Source organism: Oncorhynchus mykiss, chromosome 11 (assembly GCF_057628025.1).
Source record: "Oncorhynchus mykiss isolate SJ-2025 chromosome 11, ASM5762802v1, whole genome shotgun sequence".
NCBI classification, from domain to species: domain Eukaryota; kingdom Metazoa; phylum Chordata; class Actinopteri; order Salmoniformes; family Salmonidae; genus Oncorhynchus; species Oncorhynchus mykiss.
The window spans coordinates 33,167,300-33,192,047 of record NC_143032.1 but is presented as its reverse complement, the minus strand read 5'-3'; the positions used below and the strand labels follow the sequence as shown (position 1 = coordinate 33,192,047).

The 24,748-nt window shown below is 41.2% G+C and overlaps 1 protein-coding gene across 1 annotated transcript in view; it reads right to left on the bottom strand.

Moving 5' to 3' along the window:
- The window catches only part of LOC110535589 (receptor-type tyrosine-protein phosphatase N2), a 295,931-nt gene that overhangs the window by 229,248 nt on the left and 41,935 nt on the right, over positions 1 to 24,748 (bottom strand). The window contains exon 2 of the mRNA XM_021620665.3: positions 17,446 to 17,496. Within this exon, the coding sequence (XP_021476340.2) occupies positions 17,446 to 17,496 (51 nt within the window). The remainder of the gene's footprint in view (positions 1 to 17,445; positions 17,497 to 24,748) is intronic.

Below are 24,748 nucleotides of genomic sequence, written 5' to 3'. Positions count from 1 at the left end.
TGGCTCAGGTTTTCAAACCAGCATCCTTTCAGCTACTGGCCCAACACTCTAACCACTAGGCTGTCCTGAACCAGCTACACATTGTCTTCTCACAGTCATTTACTAGGTTTATCCTATGCATCACTATTCATCCATGGTCTGTACACACCACCAGTCACTATCTTTCAACTTCAGCTCATTTGAGAACTTTTTTAATTCAATGTCTGTTCAGTGTTCCCAAATCAAATGTATACACATATTTATTCAATTGTGCTATTGTTACATGGTATTTATTTGGGGTTGATACAACACAAATACATTTTAGAAACTAGATTTAACAAGATATAGCCTTGGTAATGTAGCCTTCCATGTGTCTAGCACAATAAATTAGCAACAGCTTTGTCCCCGCCGATGTTTGGACGTGAGGTGGTGTAGGGACTGTTGGGGTGGCTGTGGTAGGACGCTGTGGTGTTATTTACCCTTCATTTCTATTGTACACAACATGATCCGAAACGCATATCAAAACGAAGTGCAAATGCATCCAACAAGTTTGTAGAGTCACAAGCTTGATGAAGTCATTGCGTGCTATGAATATGGGACCAAATACTAAACCTTTGACTGAATGTAATACACTATAAGTTCATTTTTTCCAAACACTTATGACTCCATCAAATGGGGGGACTAGATTGATAAAGTCTATTCATTTCTAAATGGTAAATCATATACACTCTTAGAAAATGTGTTATTTTTTAACACATACGTTTGTCTAGTTCGGGACGACACATGTTGTGTTACTTTAAACACAATCACTGTGTTGACATATGATTTGTGTAAATTTTTCCTACACATTTTGTGTCACTTCCTGCAATTAATGTGTTAAAAGCTGAAAACCATACAATGTGGACTCCTTCAACCAGAATTCCAGAGAATGGGGAAACATATTGGAATTTTGCAACCCTACGTGCAGGCCTGATGTGGCCTGTAAACCATTAGTTTCAGGCCACTGCATAAGCCTATACTAGGCCTCTAAATAAGGCCTAATGAAAAATTGATTGTCATGGTGTTATTTTAGGCTACCCGTGAGTGGAAGTGTTGTACCAGTTTAACTTGTCTATGGTAGAGGTACATTATATTGAATGTGTGACTTAGTGGGGGCATGGGTGTCTTTCAGTTTGTTATTTTTGGTCACCTGTGGTCTGTTCTCCTGTATCTCAGGTACAACATTGTTTGAGTTGGTTTCCGTGGACTGCATATCTACGAGCACTAAAACATTTGAAATCTTTCAAGGAGGATATTTTGCATGTACAGAATTGGTTTCATGTAAGATTTGATTTTGTATATGGAGCACTCACTGTATTAATTAAATACATTTTTACTTTTTTTCTACACATCTTCACCAGTCATTTACATACTTTTAAAAGTGGATTCCGACACAATATGGGTAAAAAAGACATTAAAAAAACGTTATTAATTACACATCTGCGTGTCTAGTTAGGGATGACACAAGTTGTGTTACTTTTAACATAATCACTGTGTTGAAAAATGTGCACAGATCATGTGTTAAATGTGCCAACATGGTGATTGTGCTAAAAGTAACACAACATGTGTTGTTTTTAATACATCTGTTCTAAGAGTGTAGATGCATGATGACTTCGGGTCCGCAATGTGATTGGTCAACAATCTAACACGTCTAGGGTGTGTTGTATGGTTTTCAGCTTTTAACATTAATTGCAGGAATTTACACAAAATGTGTTGAAAAATGTACACAAACCATGCGGTTCCAACACAGTGATTTTGTTCAAAGTAACACAACATTTGTCGACCCTAACTAATACATATTTTCTGAGAGTGCATGTATGAAAACACCCTCAATTAAAACATGTCACCTCAAATAAAACATTTTGATCTTAAATCCAAAATGCTGGAGTATAGAGCCAAAGTAAAAGTTTTAGCTTCACTGTCCAAATAAATAAATACGTAGTGAACAAGTTAGTTTCACACTCCACATATACTGTACTCCCGAGTGGCGCAGTGGTCTAAGGCACTGCATCTCAGTGCTAGAGGTGTCACTACAGACCCTAGTTCAAGTCTGGGCTGTGTCACAACTGGCCATGATCGGGAGTCCCATAGGGCGGCGCACAATTGGCACAGCGTTGTAGGGGGAGGGTTTGCCTGGGGTAGGCTGTCATTGTAAAATAAAAATGTGTTCTTAACTGAATTGCCTGGTTAGAAATAAAATACAAGCTAACAAAATAACTTCACATCTCCATGTGTATACAGAGCACTGCAGACATGTAGCCTAGATTATGTCTGAATGAATGACTTTACAGGAAAGAAAGAAAATAAATACAAGTGAGATGAGGAGATGGAGAAACAAATAGGAATATAGAAAATGTGCAGTACAGAGGATGCTCAAGATAAGATAAGATAAGTCTTTATGTTGAGAAGCCATTATTTCAGTGTGAACATACATTGTGAATTTTAGTTTTACAAATTGAGTTTATAACAATCTAATAGGGAGTGTATAATAGATGAAGAGATGGCAGTGACATAAGCGACAGGTGACTGTCTGATATAATGTTGTGCTCCTACACCAGTTTCCATGACAACTATCACTGTAAATGTGTTGTTTTCTCCACAGTTGACAGGACATTCCCAGCAGACATCCACATAAGACTGCGCACACGCGGGCGTGCTCGCACACACACACACACACACACACAGGCAGACAGAAAAAAAAGTTAAATTTTACAGTAAAGTACTGTATTACCTGTTTTGCTGTATATGTACTGCAGCATACTCTGATTTATGGTGCATTTTGGGAAAATGCATTAACATACACTATTAATACAAAAGTATGTGGACACCCCTTCAAATTTGTGGATTTGGCTATTTCAGCCAAACCCATTGCTGACAGGTGTATAAAATCGAGCACAGAGCCATGCAATCTCCATAGACAAACATTGGCAGTAGAATGGCCTTACTGATGAGCTCAGTTACTTTCAACGTGGCACCGTCATTATGACGGCATCATAAGATGCCACTTTTCCAACAACTCAGTTCATTTCATTTCTACCATACTAGAGCTGCCCCGGTCAACTGTTAGTGCTGTTTTTGTGAAGTGGATACATCTAGGCGTAACAACGGCTCAGCCACAAAGTGGTAGGCCACACAAGCTCACAGAACGAGACCGCAGAGTGCTAAAGCATTTAGCGTGTAAAAATCGCCTGTTCTCGGTTTCAACACTCACTACTGAGTTCCAAACTGCCTCTGGAAGCAACATTGAGGTTGAATGGAAGCAAGTCCCCGCAGCAATGTTCCAACTTCTAGTGGAAAGCCTACCCAGAAGACTGGAGGCTGTTATAGCAGCAAAGGGGGGGGGGCCAACTCCATATTAATGCCCATGATTTTGGAATGAGATGGTCGACGAGCAGGTGTCCACATACCTTTGGTCATGTAGTGTTTGAGGTGTGCCTTGTAAGAGGGTATATTTGTTGCACATTCGTGCACTTTCTTGCACTAATATTTTCTGGGCACCATGTTTTAATAAACATCTTTATTTTGCATTCAAGCCTCAGTTTTGTATTTATTCCTTTTTTGACAGTGTGCTGCTCTCCATCTCTTGAAGTATTCTTACTTTGACTCCTACGTACCTGGAACAGACACTATTCAGTGGTAAGGACCTTAAAACAGAGTAGACTGCATTAACTCTTTATAATTTATGTTTGAATATTAAGCATTGTCGTTTTGATCTGTTTTTTTTTACAGATCTGTTTTTTTTTAATTACAGCCAGTTTGGAAGCCTTTATTTAGGCCACTAGAAACGCAAGTGATATAAAACACCAAATATTCATAAATATGCTGTAATATACAAATACCTAGCAGCCAACCTGCTTGCATGAATCCCATGTGATTACAGTAAAATACCAACATGATTACAGTGGCATTAACTTTCTTACAGGATTGTAGGGACATTTTACAGTATTGTACTATGTCATTGCTCTACATTTTCTACTAGTATCCCCAGGCCGATAGAATTACAAAATGCAGAGATGATTTTTAAAGTGTTGCTTACCTAACCACTTTAAATTGAATGTGATGGACCACATCAAACTTGACCTGGAGGACTGCACATGCTATGACGGAATGGCTCTTTCAAAATGTGTCTTGTGCCTTTTTAAAATTTGTGTTTATTGTTCATGACTCAGTCGTGAAAGGGACCTAGGTCTCAACTGATTTCCCTAAAGAAAGACACGAAATAAAAAATAAAGCATTGTGGAGACTCAGGTATGGATCGAAGCACAGCCGCAATGAGTTATATTTCACCCCGAACACTGCAGCAGAAGCGAACTCCTTCGTCTGTTGCTCTTTCCTCCCTGCTAGGCTACAATATGTCGAGTTTCCCGGGGAAGCTGTGAAGCGCTGGGGAAGCTGTGAAGTGAGCTGCAGCCTTTTGCGTGGTTGGGTTTATGAGTGTTATTGAATAATGTGAATTTTTACTGCTTTTAATTAAATAATTTATGGCTATAAATATTGTATATACATTTGTTCACATGGGCAGAATATTGTAAATACTGTATAGCCTACAGAAATTGGTTCAGTTATGGCCTAAAATTCATTCATATGGGTATAATATTGTAGCCTATAAAAAGGCTGAAGGCTAAAAACAGCCTATACTATATATATGCCTAAATCTAATTTCTAGAATGTATTTTCATTTTAAAGAATGTATTTTGGAGATAATATTTGTTGGATGTGCATTAGGTGTCCAGCTGTATGGTTAGGCTTGTGGGAAAATGTCCAACAATCATCAGCTGATTCAGAAAATAACTTTCTGAATGACAGTCAAGTGATTAAAAGTGGTTTATTTACAGCAGGTTATAGTAAGAAAGATTCAAGGTAATGAGTTAATGTTTTTATGCGTGTCAGATTGGACAGCTAGTCCACAGTGCTCAATTGTGTAGGCATAGGCTATTGCGCAACACCCAATTGTATTTTCCGTTCCATTTGTCATGTATTGTCATGTTGTGTCTTGTCTCTGTCCTTTCCCTTCACCCTGTCTCCCTCTGCTTGTCGTTGTTAGGTTACCTTTTCTCCCCCTCTTTCCCCCAGCTGTGCCTTGTCTCCTCCTAACCACCTCGTCACCCCTTTTCCCACCTGTTCCCTTTTTTCCCTCTGATTAGGTCCCTATATCTCTCTCTGTTTCTGCTCCTGTCCTTGTCGGATTCTTGTTTGTTGTGTTTCATGCCTGAACCAGACTGTCGTCATGTTTGCTGTAACCTTGTCTTGTCCTGTCGGAATCTGCCGGTCCGTCTGAGCCTACCTATGTTTGGTAATTAAAGAAGCTCTGTTTAAGTTAATTCGCTTTTGGGTCCTCATTCACGCACCTTAACACCATTATTATTGTAATAGATTACATTAGATCGTTCTTGAATATGTTCCTCCAGTTCTTTTAGTTTTTCCTCTAACTTATTTTGTATCTCTGTAGCATCATTTTTATTGTTCCCTACTTTTACTATTAGTTCATTTATTTCCCTAGTTAGTCTTGTCTCTTTAGCCAGAAACTGCTTTTGTATTATTGATGAATATTGAATTGAATGGCCTCTGAAGATACATTTAAAAAGGTATCCCAAACAATAAGGGGATTTGCTGAACCTATATTGTACTTGAAAAATGCAGTTATACATTATTTTGTGTTAGTTAAAAATAAATTGTCCTCCAGTAAACTTGTATTCAATTTCCAATATCCCCATCCACGTGGAAATTCTATAAGAGTTATGTGAATGCCAATTAGATGATGATTCGATCGCATTCTGTCTTGCACCTTTGATGCAAGAGAGAAAGACACAAGGCTGTAGTCAAGACGACTTGCTTGATTAAGTCTCCATGTATATCTCACTAGGTCGGGATTTTTTTAGTCTCCAAATATCCACTATTTCTAATGTGTCCATAATATTTGTGATTTCCTTAAGGGCACGGTGATGAAAGTTTGTAGAGTTATTTCCTTTACGGCCCATTGAGGTACTTAACACTGTTATAGTCTCCCACCATAATGAGTTTCCTATAAACAGTATATGTTATATTCCTTATCTTTTAGCCACGTAAAGATTGATCTTCTTTTTTATAATCTGCTAAACCGTTACAATTATAACTGGCTATACTTATTTCACCCCTTACCATAACTAGATACTATTCTCAATCTAAATTGACCAAAATTAGTGCTTGTGAAGTTACTGCCATGGGAGGTATTATGTCGAATGTCTGATGTTTAGAATTCAAGAAACAGGTTCCAGCAATGTTTGTTTTATTCCCTTGCCTGTTTGCCTGTGAGCCAATGCCACAGATCTTAGAAAATTGAGTCAAGATATTATGTGTGTAGTAAATCTGAGTAGGTGGATGTGTATGATATTGGATGTGATTTAGTGAGTGTGTGTATAATGCCTGGATAAGAGTAAGACTATGCGTTCTGTCTCTTAGAGATGAACGTACTTTGCTGTGAACAGTGCAAATCAATACCAGAACGACAGCAAAGGACCTTGTGAAGATGCTGGAGGAAACAGGTACAAAAGTATCTATATCCACAGTAAAACGAGTCCAATATAGACATAACCTGAAAGGCCGCTCGGCAAGGAAGAAGCCACTGCTCCACAACCGCCTTAAAAAAGCCAGACTACGGTTTGCAAGTGCACATGCAGGCAATGATCATACTTTTTGTAGAATTGTCCTCTGGCCTGATGAAAAAAAAATAGCACTGTTCGGCCATAATGACCATTGTTATGTTTGGAGGAAAATGTGGGAGGCTTGCAAGCCAAAGAAAACCATCCCAACCGTGAAGCACGGGGGTGGCAGCATCATGTTATGGGGGTGCTTTGCTGCAGGAGAGACTGGTGCACTTCACAAAATAGTCTGGTGCACTCCACAAATTATCTAGATATATTGAAGCAACATCTCAAGACATCAGTCATAATGTTAAAGCTTGGTCGCAAATGGGTCTTCAAAATGGACAATGACCCCAAGCATACTTCCAAAGTTGTGGCAAAATAGTTTAAGGACAACAAAGTCAAGTTATTGGAGTGGCCATCACAAAGCCCTGACCTCAATCCTATAGAAAATGTGTGGGCAGAACTGAAAAAGTGTGTGCGAGCATGGAGGCCTATAAAACCTAACTCAGTTACACCAGCTCTGTCATGAGGAATGGACCAAAATTCATCCAATGTCACGCCCTGACCATAGTAAGCAGTTTTTCTCTCATCCTCCTAGGTGACTCCCGCCAAGGATGGCGATCATGTCCTGCCAGGATTTCCTCCCAAGTCCAGGATCGCTTCCCAAGTCCAGGATACTTCCTCCTCCTGGGCACGCTGCTTGGTCCTTTGTTGGTGGGATCTTCTGTCACGTTCGTTGTAATGATGAGACCAAGGTGCAGTGTGCACAGAGTTCCACATAATTTTAATAAAGAGAAACTCACTAAACAAAATAACAAAAGCACAAACGAAACACTACTGGAGTGCACAAAGGCAACTTACTGTAGACAAGATCCCACAACTAACAATGGGGAAAATGGCTACCTAAATATGATCCCCAATCAGCGACAACGATCAACAGCTGTCTCTGATTGGGAACCATATCAGGCCGACATACAAACATCTAGATGACCCACCCTAGTCACTATCACGCCCCAACCAACACAGAGAAAACAGCTACCCTATTACAGGGGCTGAGTCACTGGCTTACTGGTGCTCTTCCATGCCATCCCTAGGAGGGGTGCGTCACTTGAGTGGGTTGAGTCAATGACGTGATCTTCCTGTCTTGGTTGGCGCCCCCCCCCCTTGGGTTGTGCCGCGGCGGAGATCTTTGTGGGCTATACTCGGCCTTGTCTCAAGATGATAAGTTGGTGATTGAAGATATCCCTCCAGTGGTGTGGGGGCTGTGCTTTGTCAAAGTGGTTGGGGTTATATCCTGCCTGTTTGGCCCTGTCCGGGGGTATCATCGGATGAGGCCACAGTATCTCCTGACCCCCTCCTGTCTCAGCCTCCAGTATTTATGCTGCAGTAGTTTGTGTCAGGGGGCTAGGGTCAGTCTGTTATATCTGGAGTACTTCTCCTGTCTTATCCGGTGTCCTGTGTGAATTTAAGTATGCTCTCTCTATTTCTCTCTTTCTCTCTTTCTCAGAGGACCAGAGCCCTAGGACCATGCCTCAGGACTACCTGGCATGATGACTCCTTGCTGTCCCCAGTCCACCTGGCCGTGCTGCTGCTCCAGTTTCAACTGTTCTGCCTGCGGCTATGGAACCCTGACCTGTTCACCGGATGTGCTACCTATCCCAGACCTGCTGTTTTCAACTCTCTAGAGACAGCAGGAGCGGTAGAGATACTCTTAATGATCGGCTATGAAAAGCCAACTGACATTTACTCCTGAGGTGCTGACTTGCTGCACCCTCGACAACTACTGTGATTATTATTATTTGACCATGCTGGTCATTTATGAACATTTGAACATCTTGGCCATGTTCTGTTATAATCTCCACCCGGCACAGCCAGAAGAGGACTGGCCACCCCTCATAGCCTGGTTCCTCTCTAGGTTTCATCCTAGGTTTTGGCCTTTCCTAGCCACCGTGCGTCTACACCTGCATTGCTTGCTGTTTGGGGTTTTAGGCTGCGTTTCTGTACAACACTTTGAGATATCAGCTGATGTAAGAAGCTATATAAATATATATAAATATAAATACATTTGATTTGATTTACTATGGTCAGGGCGTGACACCCAACTTCTTGTGGGAAGCTTGTGGAAGGCTACCCAAAATGTTTGACCCAAGTTAAACAATTTAAAGGCAATGCTACCAAATACTAATTGAGTGTAAACTCAATGTAAACTTCTGACCCACTGGGAATGTGATGAAAGAAATAAAAGCTGAAATAAATCATTCTCTCTACTATTCTTCTGACATTTCACATTCTTAAAATAAAATGATGATCCTAACTGACCTAACACGGGTCATTTTTACTAGGATTAAATGTCAGGAATTGTGAAAAACTGAGTTTAAATGTATTTGGCTAAGGTGTATGTAAACTTACGACTTCAACTGTAGGTCGGGGACTCTTGGTCTTGTCGCTCCGAGCTCCAAGTCTGTGCACTTGGTGGAAAGCCCCCTTGTTTACAGTCTCTAGAAGAAGTTTCAAGGCGGATTGCATGAACTCTCTGATCGCTCCCTCTGGATTATTGGATGTGTCCTCAGGAATCGCAGAAAATAATTGATTTTCAGGCATGCTTAGGCTTTGTATGTCTAGTACCTAATCACTCTGTTTTCCCTGAGTAGAGAATCCATGTTGGAATCGAGGGTTTTTACCTTGGATGTAGGTGCCTTGTTCTCTCCTTGGAGCAGTGGCGACCCGTCATGGCGACCCGTCACTCAGGGCAGGTGGGGCAGAGCCTCATGGGTGGGAATTTATTAATGTTTTTCATAATTTAATCATTAATTAAACATTATTTGAAAAAGCCCACCAAACAATCTGGTATTTCTATGTCATACGGTTTTGTTATATTTCAGTCCTCTGTGATGTACAGTGGGGCAAAAAAGTATTTAGTCAGCCACCAATTGTGCAAGTTCTCCTTAAAAAGATGAGAGAAGCCTGTAATTTTCATTATAGGTACACTTCAACTATGACAGACAAAATGAGAAAAAAATGAATTTATTTGCAAATTATGGTGGAAAATAAGTATTTGGTCACCTACAAACAAGATTTCTGGCTCTCACAGACCTGTAACTTCTTCTTTAAGAGGCTCCTCTGTCCTCCACTCGTTACCTGTATTAATGGCACCTGTTTTAACTTGTTATCATTATAAAAGACACCTGTCCACAACCTCAAACAGTCACACTACAAACTCCACTATGGCCAAGACCAAAGAGCTGTCAAAAGACACCAGAAACAGAATTGTAGAACTGCACCAGGCTGAGAAGACTGAATCTGCAATAGGTAAGCAGCTTGGTTTGAGGAAATCAACTGTGGGAGCAATGATTAGGAAATGGAAGACATACAAGACCACTGATAATCTCCCTCGATCTGGGGCTCCACGCAAGATCTCACCCCGTGGGGTCAAAATGATCACAAGAACGGTGAGCAAAAATCCCAGAACCACACGGGGGGGACCTAGTGAATGACCTGCAGAGAGCTGGGACCAAAGTAACAAAGCCTACCATCAGTAACACACTACGCCGCCAGGGACTCAAATCCTGCAGTGCCAGACGTGTCCCCCTGCTTAAGCCAGTACATGTCCAGGACCGTCTGAAGTTTGCTAGAGAGCATTTGGATGATCCAGAAGAAGATTGGGAGAATGTCATATGGTCAGATGAAACCAAAATATAACTTTTTGGTAAAAACTCAACTCGTCGTGTTTGGAGGACAAAGAATGCTGAGTTGCATCCAAAGAACACCATACCTACTGTGAAGCATGGGGGTGGAAACATCATGCTTTGGGGCTGTTTTTCTGCAAAGGGACCAGGACGACTGATCTGTGGAAAGGAAAGAAGGAATGGGGCCATGTATCGTGAGATTTTGAGTGAAAACCTCCTTCCATCAGCAAGGGCATTGAAGATGAAACGTGGCTGGGTCTTTCAGCATGACAATGATCCCAAACACACTGCCCGGGCAACGAAGGAGTGGCTTCGTAAGAAGCATTTCAAGGTCCTGGAGTGGCCTAGCCAGTCTCCAGATCTCAACCCCATAGAAAATCTTTGGAGGGAGTTGAAAGTCCGTGTTGCCCAGCAACAGCCCCAAAACATCACTGCTCTAGAGGAGATCTGCATGGAGGAATGGGCCAAAATACCAGCTACAGTGTGTGAAAACCTTGTGAAGACTTACAGAAAACGTTTGACCTCTGTCATTGCCAACAAAGGGTATATAACAAAGTATTGAGATAAACTTTTGTTATTGACCAAATACTTATTTTCCACCATAATTTGCAAATAAATTCATTAAAAATCCTACAATGTGATTTTCAGGATTTTTTTTCTCATTTTGTCAGTCATAGTTGAAGTGTACCTATGATGAAAATTACAGGCCTCTCATCTTTTTAAGTGGGAGAACTTGCACAATTGGTGGTTGACTAAATACTTTTTTGCCCCACTGTATATAAAGTGTAATGTTGGGATGCAAACTCAAAATTGAATACATTTCAACTCTATATCTGACATGGTACAGGTTTTAACCCTGTGTGAGGTGTATACTTTTGTTTCAAAGTAGATTTGTTTAAGACTACTAAGAAACACTGTGTGACCCTGATTTAATCCACTGCGGTAAAAGTTAATTAATAACAGACTCAAACACGCAATAGAGTACAGTTTCTTCACAGTTGTTTCCCGCCTAAATACAGGGAAACTAGAGGTATTGTACAACGCATAGGGATCTGTACACAGTGTTATACCTTCACTTTTGCATTTTGCTAGCCAAAAAGACACAACACTGACTTTTTTTTATGTATTTCAAACTGTGTTTTAATTTCACGCTTGAACGAGCAGTACATGTTTTTTTGCGGGCCACATGGAGAGTTGAACAAACAAAAGACAACACGCAAAGCTGCAGAGTTATCAAATATTGAGAGACCTATAATTAAATATGTGTATGACAAGTAGGTAACATGCCAAAAGAGGGCCAAAACGATATCTGAACAAACCATTGGGGTCTGAGCTAAAACGCTGATGGACAACAGAGCACACTTTTCCAATATTGCTTTGCCAAGGCTACAGGAGTATTCAGCTGACAAAACAAAAAAATATCTGTGTGTCCCCATGCATGCACACATTACATGACTAGAGCACAGAAAGTAACCATAAATTGACCAAAAGTAATGCACTATTTAAGGAAAAAGGTGCCATTTGGGACACATCAATATGTCCCAAATAGACACATAGAGTTGTTTTGTGTGTGAGGCCTTGGAAAATAAATCAGTATAATGTTGATTGGCAGATATAAGAGGCTTTCTTTGCCCCAGGCAAATGATTCTCAATCCCGACCTTCTATCCTTCCCCATTGTGACAGACAGCCAGAATCCTACCACCAGTAAAGTCATTTATCTGTGAGCACCAATGCTTAAGGATAACACAACGCATCACTAAAGCTGACAGGCATTCAAGGACAGCAAGCATTTCAGGAGGAGACCTGCCAATCTGAAGTTGGGAGAAACAGGCTCTGGAGACAATACCATTGGAAATGTCCCTGGCAGCATCCCAAATGGCACCATATTCCCAAATAATGCACTTCTTTTACACAAGGCCAATACATCCCAAATTGCACCATATTCCCTGCATAGTGCACGAGTTTTGACCAGAGCCAAATCGGAAATAGGGTGCCATTTGCCATTTGCAGACTATTTCAATCTGAATGAACATGGTAACCCACATTGATTTACAATTGTAACCTCATAATTACAAGCTATGGGCTACACAGTATGACACAGTAGGTCTATGTTAAGTGACATTGTTAGTAATATCGGTTGATTAGATTCTTTCCAATTCTTTCTTTGGCCGCCTCTCCTTCCAATTCTCTGCTGCCAATGACTGGAACGAACTACAAAAATCTCTGAAACTGGAAACACTTATCTCCCTCACTAGCTTTAAGCACCAACTGTCAGAGCAGCTCACAGATTACTGCACCTGTACATAGCCCATCTATAATTTAGCCCAAACAACTCTCTCTTTCCCAACTGTATTTATTTAATTACATTTATTTATTTATTTTGCTCCTTTGCACCCCATTATTTTTATTTCTACTTTTTATTTCTACATTCTTCCACTGCAAATCTGCCATTCCAGTGTTTTACTTGCTATATTGTATTTACTTTGCCACCATGGCCTTTTTTTGCCTTTACCTCCCTTATCTCACCTAATTTGCTCACATCGTATATAGACTTATTTCTACTGTATTATTGACTGTATGTTTGTTTTACTCCATGTGTAACTCTGTGTTGTTGTTTGTGTCGAACTGCTTTGCTTTATCTTGGCCAGGTCGCAATTGTAAATGAGAACTTGTTCTCAACTGGCCTACCTGGTTAAATAAAGGTGAAATATATATATTTTTTTAATAAATAAAAGAATGGAACAGAAAAAGGGAGGTGAAGTGAGGTCTATATGAAGTAGGAAGCTCTTAACAGACTACACAAGGATCTAGATGGGGGGGGGGGGGGGGAATCAAGTCCTTAACCAATGCAGTTTATGCTTCTCACACAAGTTTCTGGTTTAAAGGATGAAGATGGTCTTCTTTAAAAAGTGCTCACCAGAAACAGACACCTGGGAGCAAAGTATCTTGAATTTAATTTAATGTTGAATGTTGTTGTAATTAAGGATACATTGGTCTTCAAGACATTTTGCATTTGTAACAAGATACTTTTTGATGTATCCTTCCCATTCTCTGGAATTACTGTAATAGTCACCGTAACTTGTCACCAGCTTCCTGTAAGTTGCTGTAATATCATAGCAACGATTCAGTACAATACTGTAAAGTTAGCGTACTATACTGTTAGGAAGTTAATGCTACTGTAATTGCAATATCAGCAATGTGTCTACACACATTAAATTGTTAGGGCACTTCTACCACATAGCAGTTCAATTAGTACAGCACTCTTAATAATGGGTGCAAGGCACTCCTCAAGGCACGCCTCAAGGCACTCCTCAAAATATTTTAATGAGCCAGAAAAAAAAAATATCCTGCACCCATTAGTGTTAAAAGTTTTTGCCGCTCCAAAAATACAGTACGGTACTTTTATTCTGTGGCGTGGTACTTGTCGGGTTCACCTAGGGGTCATGATAATGGTTGTACCGAAATGTTTGAAGTATTAGAATAATTGATTATACTTATGTTGTATTAATAGAAGGGGAGGGGTTATAAAACTCCCTCTTTACATTTATAGGGTCCTAGACTACAGATTAACAATATCTATACATTATGAGGTTTTAATATTGTTCCACAGTTGTTTTCTAATTCTCTCTCTCTGCCTCATTATAAAGAGGTCCATCTGAGAAATGTGTGACTGTGAAGAAGGAGCTCTGCAGGGGAGTGTAGGAGATAAGACTAGTCAAACATTCCACAATAAATCAACTTTGGGGAGTGGACGTTTACTGCTAAGTTTTAGATAACACTAAAAGCCATTGTTTATATAGCTTGGTAGGGAGGGTTTTGGTCTCAGGAGTAAAAAGGTAATGACATAGGTAGTGACATCACCAGGCTAGACTGAGGGTGTAACAAAACAACTTGAGACTTTTTGTTTGATGCAGAACTTACTCGGAAACATGCGTGCTATGTTCCCGATGGTCAACTTCTGTCTGCAATTGCATTAATAAAGGTTTTTGAATGATTTAATTAAAGATATTGTCATAATGCTAATTTCACCATTGAGCCAATGATTGACAAGGACGAAAGGAACGAACCCTAACATACTGAATTACAGTAAATTACTGGCAGCACAGTAGCCAGTGAATTACTGATGATTTTACAGGAAAGGGTTTTTAGAGTACCAAAATGCAGTACGGGAGTCTGTGGGGTTGTAATTAATTACTGTAAATTACTGTTGATTTACAGGAAAGGGTTTTTAGATTACCAAAATACAGTACTGGAGTTTGTAGGGTTGCAATGAATTACTGTAAATTACTGGTTGCACAGTAGAAAGTAAGCTAATGTAGAATTATGTTTTTAGATTTTAAAAATACGGTATAGTACTGTATTCTGTGGGGTACAGCATTCTCACTAATGGGTGCAACAAATATAGCCTCTTACAAGGCACACCTCAAAAAAATATATATGAACCAGAGATTCTTACCCCGCACCCACAACATTTTCCCACATTGTGCCATAATTCACAGTATGCTGCTGTAAATATAATTGAGCCCCTATAATGCATTGCTCTTTACGGTACTGCACTGTAATATAGAATTTCAGTAGCTAACTGTCAATCTTATGCTGTAAATGAACTGCAATTTGTTACCGTGAGTTAATGGAGACGCTAAGAGTTTCGCCAAAAATCCTCTGCCACAGAAAAGGGGCCATTTCCTGGTGAGGGTGTGAAATGACTTCCCTCTAGAAATCTCCCTCCTGTGTCAATGACCGCCATGCCAGCAGCCAGGCCGAATGAGAAACAGAGTACGGTTGAACCAATAAACCAGGTAAGTTCTTCAGGGACCGCAAGCAGAGACTAAGTGGCAGAGCTAGTTCTACAACCACACACTCTTCTCACAATCTCCTTGCGCTGTGCCCTCTTCACCTCATATACTGTAATCCCACTTTGGACGGGTCTCCAATAATTGATTGGCATTTAAAAACTGATAGTCAATTTCCCTGCAGCTGAAATGGAAGAATACCACCTTTTATCAGGCAAAATACTTCTTGGATACGTTCAAGAATCCTCTTCTGCTTTCTTATCCATTAGTTAAATGACAGTAGCTCAGCACACTCGGTCTCATCTTCAACGTAAAGCAAGAAAGGCCTCACTCTGTATCCAAAGAGCCTCTGGGTATTCTGCTCGAGAGGTGTCAGCAATTTCCCTTTTATTAGACTATGTAAAGCACACCAGTCAGGGTTATTAAACGCAAACCCTATTTTTCATTTCAGCACTGTGCCTCCTCTCACACAGTTCCCTCCTGCTAAATTGGGTTAATAGGGAAATGAGGGTAGAGACATAATCTCAATTCTGTCTACACGCTGTGAGGCCAGAGCGTAATGTATAGAGAGAGAAATTCCAGGATCAAAATAACTCTTTTTTTTATATTTTTCTTAAGATTTTCTTCAGATTTTATGTTAGGAGTTTGGAATATAGAATCAGTGTGAAAAGATGGAGATCCAATGTAAGCGTTCCTTTGCAAGCCTCACCTCATTTGCTGCATTGATTTTATAATGAGCTCAGTTGGAAATAACATTTAAACCCAAATGTTTAGTCATTATGTTTCCTGGTGTATAGAAAAATCAAACAGATGTGATGTCTCGTTTAGGCTTGGGGTCTGTTAAAAGCATATTAAAAGCATATGACAGAACAACACGGACCATACTGTATGTATCAAGCGTCTCAGAGTAGAAGTGCTGATTTAAGATCAGTTTTGCCTTTTGAATGTAGATCACAATGAATAAGCCTAGATGGACAGAGTGAAGCTGATCCTGGACCAGCACTCCTACTCCGAGATGTACAAAAATATACATGTTATTTTTCTTCATTTTTATATTTTGAGATCTGGCCACGGACCCCTTGCAATACCTCCACGGACCCCTGCCACTTTGAGTACCCCTGACCTATGCAACTGTACACAATTCTTCCCAAAGGCCAAATTAACAAAGCCTCCACATTTCCCCCCTGACTCAAGATGTGATATGTTGTCATCTTTGTTAACCCAGAAGTAGAAGCTTGTGTAGTTTAGTCAGCTGTGTGATTAACTTCTGGGTCTATACTTGCAAAAAATGAACAGTTCCGGCGGTTTGTGAAGTCTCCACCCTCACAAAAGAAAACTCGGCTGACAGAGATACTAGTCAAAAGTTTTAGAACACCTATTCATTCAAGGGTTTTTCTTTGTTTTTACTTTTTTCTACATTGTAGAATAATAGTGAAGACATCAGAACTATGAATAACACATGTGGAATCAGGTGCCAAAGGCACCTAAAGGCCTCTCAGGCCATGAGAAACAAGATTCTCTGGTCTGATGAAGCCAACATCGAACTCTTTGGCCTGAATGCCAGGTGTCATGTCTGGAGGAAACCTGGCACCATCCCTACGGTGAAGCATGGTGGTGGCAGCATCATGCTGTGGGGTGTTTTTCAGCAGCAATGACTTGGAGACTAGTCAGGATTGAGGGAAAGATGAATGGAGCAAAGGATAAAGAGATTGTTGATGAAATCCTGCTCAGACTAGGGTGAAGGTTTACCTTTCAACAGGACAACGACCCTAAGCACACAGCCAAGACAACGCAGGAGTGGCTTCGGTACAAATCTCTGAATGTCCTTGAGTGGCCCAGCCAGAGCCTGGACTTGAACCCGATCTAACATTTCTTGAGAGACCTGAAAAAAGCGGTGCAGCGACGCTCCCCATCCAACCTGACAGAGCTTTAGAGGATCTACAGAGATGAATGAGAGAACTTCCCAAATACCGGTGTGCCAAGCTTGTAGCATCATACCCAAGAAGACTCGAGGCTGTAATCGCTGCCAAGGGTGGTTCAACAAAGTACTGAGTAAAGGATCTGAATACTTATGTGATAGTTCAGTTGTTGTTTAATTTATAGATTTGAAAACATTTCTAAAAACCTGTTTTTTTGCCATGTGGGCCCTGGTCAAAATTAGTGCAATATAAAGGGAATAGGGTGCCATTTGAGTGTTTTAGAATAGTGTGTGTGAGTCAATCGATTTGATACCATCACTGAAGGGCTACTGTATAATGAGGGTGGTGGGCAATTGGTTGATAGTCACTTTTTAGATGTGAATCCTATGAAGCTGGTTGGCTTACCGTTAGCGCAGAACTCGTAAGGTGTACAGAGCTCATCCTCAAACAGGCAACCTGAAACAGATAGAGAAATGAAAACTTAAAAAACACAATTTACAACACATCACAATCATACTCAAAGGGACAATACACCGGACGCTGAAGATGTGGACGTCGATGAAGGCAGCCCCCCCCCCCGCACCTCTCTGATTCAGAGGGGTTGGGTTAAATGCGGAAGACACATTTCGGGTTGAATAGATTCAGTTGTGCAAATGACTAGGTATCCCCTTTCCCGTCCCTATGCTAATCTCTGTCATCTCTATTCAATCTAAATGTCCCCGTTAATAAGGGTCAAGGAGTGAGATAAAACGATAAAAAAGGCAACATTAACAACAACACTGATTGTACATCAGGGCTCTTCACATAACCACATTTGAGGAGTACAGAGGCACACAGCACTATCATGTGCCATTGGCTTTTAGCATGAGCTCTATGCCAGTGTGTACCAAGAGCACCAGCTGCCAGCCACGGCTCCACACTTTTCAGTGTTAAATTAACACACTGCTTAGTGTAAAGCCTTGTTTGCTTATTTCCCAGAGTGCCTTGCCTCTCAAGTGAATTCTAAAGTAACCACCCATGACTCTTATTTTTTTGTGACAGAGATGTGGTTGTTGCATTCATCCAGTTTCAGTCCTGATTTAATGCAGGCAGGCTGTACAGTAGGTGGCAGTGTTTGCACCTAGAAGTTGGATCTGCCAAATCCCGAAAAAAAATCTCAGTCCTGTAGCCTTCAAGCAAGATCATAGCGACCATGATTTAAATTAGTTTAAAATTCCACGCACAATTCATATGGCCATGGGATGGGAGAGAGAGAGAGAGGTCATGAGCAGATGAGCTCCCAAATTTTTCAGCATGTTTAAAAAAAAAAAAAAAGATAGATTTAGAGTTAGACAAACTTAGATTTTTTGGCAGGGACATATACTGGATGCTACCCTCTACACAACATAACCTTCACTCCAAATCAAAACTCCAAAACTACAACCTGATTTTGTACGGAATTACCTGGAATGCTTCCTACACCCAAGGATTATTATTCCCAAATTATACAGCAAATGGCAAACCAGCAGAGACCTGAAAACACCATCTCTCAAGTTTTTGCTCTTCTCAGCACACAGGCACTGTTGGGGCGAGTGACTCTGAACTTACAATGGCTAGCCCCAAGTTGTTATATATATAAATATATATAATATTTTTTATTGTGCATTTTGCTATTTGCCTCATGACTCCTGCATGTTTTGTTGACTATGACATTTCTTTACCCAACCGTGGGACAGACTATGTTTGTTCTCACACTCGGGACTCTGACTCTCTATTGGTTACACAGACTTTTGGCCTCCCATCCCATTCTAACCACCTCTCGCTGGCTTTGTATTCATGTTACCTGAAGAAATTGCTGTACAATATGATCTTGTTGCCATCTGACGTACATTCAGATGTCATAAATCAGCACTGCAGAGCTCTCCCTGTCCTATGCCATGCCTTGATTGTATTACTGTTGATGATGTTTGGAAATGTGCATGTACACCCTGGCCCGTCATGTTGCTAGCCCCAATTCTGACTTGTGTTCTGATATCTGCTTCACTGATTTCGGCTACCATAAAAGCCTGGGTTTTCTGCACGTTAACACTAGAAGCTTATTACCTAAAATCAATTGAAAGTGTGGGCACACAGCTCCAATCCAGATGTGTAAGTCATGACTAAGATGTGGTTAAGGAAGAGTGTTTTGAATACTGATGTTAACCTTTCTGGTGCTTTCTGTAATGACTTTAGTGATCACTGTTTTACAGCCTGTGTTCGTAATGGCTGCTCAGTGAAATGACCTGTCCTGATTTGTCATAGATGCTTGTTGAAAAAACTTGAACTCCTTCACAAACTGGCCTCTGTAAAATGGTATACAATCAGCTTGATCCTGTTATATCTGCCACACCCTCTACTTCTCATCCTGTGTCTCCCTAACCTGCCGCCAGACCCCCATTGCTCTCTCCCTCTCTCTGTGTGGGTGTATCTGATTGTGTGAGTGGAGACAGGTGTGCTGGAGTCATAGCAGATCCCCACCAGCTGCAAACTGTTCCATAATCAAGACCTCTACAAATACTCAGCCGTGCCACTTCCACACTGCCAGATCGCAGCCGCTGCTCATTCCGTCCGCTGACTCTGCTCCCTGTTGCCAGTACCTCGTCTCGTCAGTCCTTCTTCCCTGCCCAGGACTCCCGCTCCACTGCTTCCTTGGATTCCGCTCCGGAACTGCTTACCCTGCCCCTGATCCCCTTGCCCCAGCCGCAGCCTCAGTTCCTGGTTCCCTGCTACCTGCACAAGCTCCCCCTGGGCTGCAGCCCATCGCCCCCAGCTTTTCAATAAATACCTTGGTTACCTTATCCCTGTCTCCTCGTCTGAGTCTGCACTTGGGTTCACCAGCTCCACCACGCGTAACAGATCCCCTCTGTTGAACACGCTTGGACCTTATTTTTGATATTTTCAGTGGCATTGTTAACAAACACACCCCATCAAGAAAATGAGAATTAAAAACCGGTTCAGCCCCTGGTTTGACTGTGATCTTGCAGAGTTACTCCACCTCAAGAATTGCATTTGGCGAAAGGCTTGGCACAAGCATGCTCAGACTGACTGGCTCTCATTCAGGCAAATGAGAAATAAGTGCACTCAGGCTATCCACAAGGCCAAAGTTAGTTACTTTAAGGAGCAGTTCTCCAGACCCCAAGAGGATCTGGAAAACAGTTAAAGACCTGGAGAATAAACTCTCCTCCTCACATCTGCCCATGTCCCGTAAAGTTGATGATGTGGTTGTTACTGACAATAAGCACATGGCTGAGCTCTTTAATCACCACTTCATTAAGTCAGGATTTCTATATCACTCAACCATGCCTTCTTGCCCGTCCAACATCTCCCACCCCTTCTAATGTGACTATCCCCGATGCTTCTCCCTCTTTTTCCTTTTTTCCCTGCTACAAAGTTTCTCCCTGCAGGGAGTCACTGCAGAGTCCGAGGTGCTAAAAGAGATCCTGAAACTTCACCCCAAAAAAACATCTGGGTCAGATGGTTTAGCCCCTTTCTTCTTTAAGGTTGCTTTCCCTATTATCGCCAAGCCTGTCTCCAACCTTTTTAACCTGCCTCTACTTTCTGGGGAGGTTCCCATTGCTTGGAAGGCAGGCACGGTTTGTAATTTATTTAAAGGCGGAGCTCAAGCTGATCCTAAGTTATAGGCCCATTTCTATTTTGCCCTGTTTATCAATAGTGTTGCAAAAAATTGTCAATAATAAACTGACTGGCTTTCTTGATGTCTATAGTATTCTCTCTGGTATGCCATCGGGATTCTGCTCAGGTTATGGATGTGTCACTGCAACCTTCAAGGTCCTTAATGATGTCACCATTGCCCTTGATTCTAAACAATGTTGTGCTGTTGTTTTTGTTGACCATTCCATTCTTGTGGGCTGGCTAAGGAGTATTTGGGGTCTCTGAGGGGTCTTTGGCATGGTTTGCTAACTACATCTCTCAAAGAGTGCAGTGTTTAAAGTCAGAAAATCTGCTGTCTCAGCCACTGCCTGTCACCAAGGGAGTACCCCAAGGCTCAATCCTAGGCCCGATGCTCTTGTCAATTTACATCAACAACATAGCTCAGGCAGTAAGAAGCTCTCTCATTCATGTATATGCAGATGATACAGTGTCATACTCAGCTGCCATCTTCCTCGATTTTGTGCTAAATGCTCTACAACAAAGCTTTCTTAGTGTCCAACAAGCTTTCTCTACCCTTAATCTTGTTCTGAACACCTCCAAATCAAAGGTCATGTGGTTTGGGAAGTAGAATGCCCCTCTCCCCACAGTTATGATTACTACCTCTGAGGGTTTAGAGCTTAAGGTCACCTCATACAAGTACTTGGGAGTGTATCTAGACAGTGCACGGTCCTTCTCTCAGAACATACCATCGTAATTGTTCCTTTTTCACCCCATCTGCCAAACTAACCCTGATTCAGATGACCATCCTACCCATGCTAGATTACGGAGACATCATTTAGATCGGCAGGTAAGGGGGCTCTCGAGCAGCTAGATGTTCTTTACCATTCGGGCCATCAGATTTGCCACCAATTCGCCTTATAGGACACATCGCTTCACTCTACACTCCTCTGTAAACTAGTCATCCTGTCGCAAGATCCACTGGTTGATGCTTATTTATAAAAACCTCTTAGGCCTCACTCCCCTCTATCTGAGATATCAACTGCAGCTCTCATCCTCCACATACAACACCCTTTCTGCCAGTCACATTCTGTTAAAGGTCCCCAAAGCACACACATCCCTGGGTTGCTCGTCTTTTCAGTTCGCTGCAGCTAGCGACTGGAACGAGCTGCAGCAAACACTCAAACTGGACAGTTTCAGCTCAATCTCTTCATTCAAAGACTCAATCATGGACACTCTTAATGACAGTTGTGGCTGCTTTGCGTGATGTATTGTTGTTTCTACCTTCTTGCCCTTTGCTGTTGTCTGTGCAAAATAATGTTTATACCATGCGTTGTGCCACTACCTTGTTGTGTTGCTACCATGTTGTCATGTTGTGTTGCTACCTGCCTTGCTATGTTGTTATCTTAGGTCTCTCTTTATGTAGTGTTGTGTTGTCTCTCTTGTTGTGATGTGTGTTTTGTCCTATGTATATGTTTTTTTAAATCCCAACCCCTGTCCCTGCAGGAGGCCTTTTGCTTTTTGGTAGGCTGTCATTGTACATAAGAAATTGTTGTTAACTGACTTGCCTAGTTAAATAAAGGTTAAATAAATAAATAAAATACAAATCATGTTGAGAGCCTAGTTTTACCCTCACAGTGGCCTAAACCTCTCCTGGTTTAAAAGCATTCAGACAGAATTGGGATTTCAAACACTAGATATTTTTATTCACCTGCAACCTGCATCCAGAACGACTGCCGGGTTGGGCAGATTAAGATACAAGATTGCCTAAACCATCTAAACTGGAACAACCATTTCAGTTACGGGAACAATAATTCCAAGAAACAAATATGTAGTTTATATTTAAGTAGCATAAAATTGAGTATTTAATCAATTTACATGCAACAACATAGATATTGAAACAAACGATTCAAAAAGCACGCTGGGAAATATGGTAATGATGGGAGTGGTTTTGGTTTAACACTCGTTATTAACATCAACACTGGAGTATTTTACACCAATGAGTTGATAAAATTAACAGAGTAAATTCAACACCTGAATCAACACTAGAAATACTACACTTACAAATCAACACTAGGTAACACTTGCCAATTTGCTGTGTGTGTAACTGTGGTCTGCTCAGGGATTATGCTTATGTGATGTTGGACAATGCCATGGTAGACGTCATCAGAATGATCTTTAATAATCTCTCTCGCTCGCTATCTTGCTAGCTAACATTAGCATTGTTAGCTAATTTTGACAAACTTTTCTAGCTAATGACAACATTGTCATCTGTCTACAGTAGGAATTTGACAACTTGATAATGATGGCAAAGTTGTTTCCAACTAAATATTTGCCTACTTTAGCAATGTCACCCTATATCAAGGACACTGTAGTGTTAACAGTCATTAGCCTCTGTCCAGAATGATCTCCCCCTAGGAAACAGGTGCATGGCAGAATGGACTGAGTAGGAGGAGAAGCCTTGGACAGAATACTTTCAGGCTAGGGTCCTTTTTTCTCAATTTCCACCTGACTGACGTGCCCAAAGGAAACTGCCTGTTGCTCAGGCCCTGAAGCCAGAATATGCATATACAGTGCCTTGCGAAAGTATTCGGCCCCCTTGAACTTTGCGACCTTTTGCCACATTTCAGGCTTCAAAAATAAACATATACAACTGTATTTTTTTGTGAAGAATCAACAACAAGTGGGACACAATCATGAAGTGGAACGACATTTATTGGATATTTCAAACTTTTTTAACAAATCAAAAACTGAAAAATTGGGCGTGCAAAATTATTCAGCCCCCTTAAGTTAATACTTTGTAGCGCCACCTTTTGCTGCGATTACAGCTGTAAGTCGCTTGGGGTATGTCTCTATCAGTTTTGCACATCGAGAGACTGACATTTTTTCCCATTCCTCCTTGCAAAACAGCTCGAGCTCAGTGAGGTTGGATGGAGAGCATTTGTGAACAGCAGTTTTCAGTTCTTTCCACAGATTCTCGATTGGATTCAGGTCTGGACTTTGACTTGGCCATTCTAACACCTGGACGTGTTTATTTTTGAACCATTCCATTGTAGATTTTGCTTTATGTTTTGGATCATTGTCTTGTTTGAAGACAAATCTCCGTCCCAGTCTCAGGTCTTTTGCAGACTCCATCAGGTTTTCTTCCAGAATGGTCCTGTATTTGGCTCCATCCATCTTCCCATCAATTTTAACCATCTTCCCTGTCCCTGCTGAAGAAAAGCAGGCCCAAACCATGATGCTGCCACCCCCATGTTTGACAGTGGGGATGGTGTGTTCAGTGTGATGAGCTGTGTTGCTTTTACGCCAAACATAACGTTTTGCATTGTTGCCAAAAAGTTCAATTTTGGTTTCATCTGACCAGAGCACCTTCTTCCACATGTTTGGTGTGTCTCCCAGGTGGCTTGTGGCAAACTTTAAACAACACTTTTTATGGATATCTTTAAGAAATGGCTTTCTTCTTGCCACTCTTCCATAAAGGCCAGATTTGTGCAATATACGACTGATTGTTGTCCTATGGACAGAGTCTCCCACCTCAGCTGTAGATCTCTGCAGTTCATCCAGAGTGATCATGGGCCTCTTGGCTGCATCTCTGATCAGTCTTCTCCTTGTATGAGCTGAAAGCTTAGAGGGACGGCCAGGTCTTGGTAGATTTGCAGTGGTCTGATACTCCTTCCATTTCAATATTATCGCTTGCACAGTGCTCCTTGGGATGTTTAAAGCTTGGGAAATCTTTTTGTATCAAAATCCGGCTTTAAATTGGGCGTGCAAAATTATTCAGCCCCTTTACTTTCAGTGCAGCAAACTCTTTTCAGATGTTCAGTGAGGATCTCTGAATGATCCAATGTTGACCTAAATGACTAATGATGATAAATACAATCCACCTGTGTGTAATCAAGTCTCCGTATAAATGCACCTGCACTGTGATAGTCTCAGAGGTCCGTTAAAAGCGCAGAGAGCATCATGAAGAACAAGGAACACACCAGGCAGGTCCGAGATACTGTTGTGAAGAAGTTTAAAGCCGGATTTGGATACAAAAATATTTCCCAAGCTTTAAACATCCCAAGGAGCACTGTGCAAG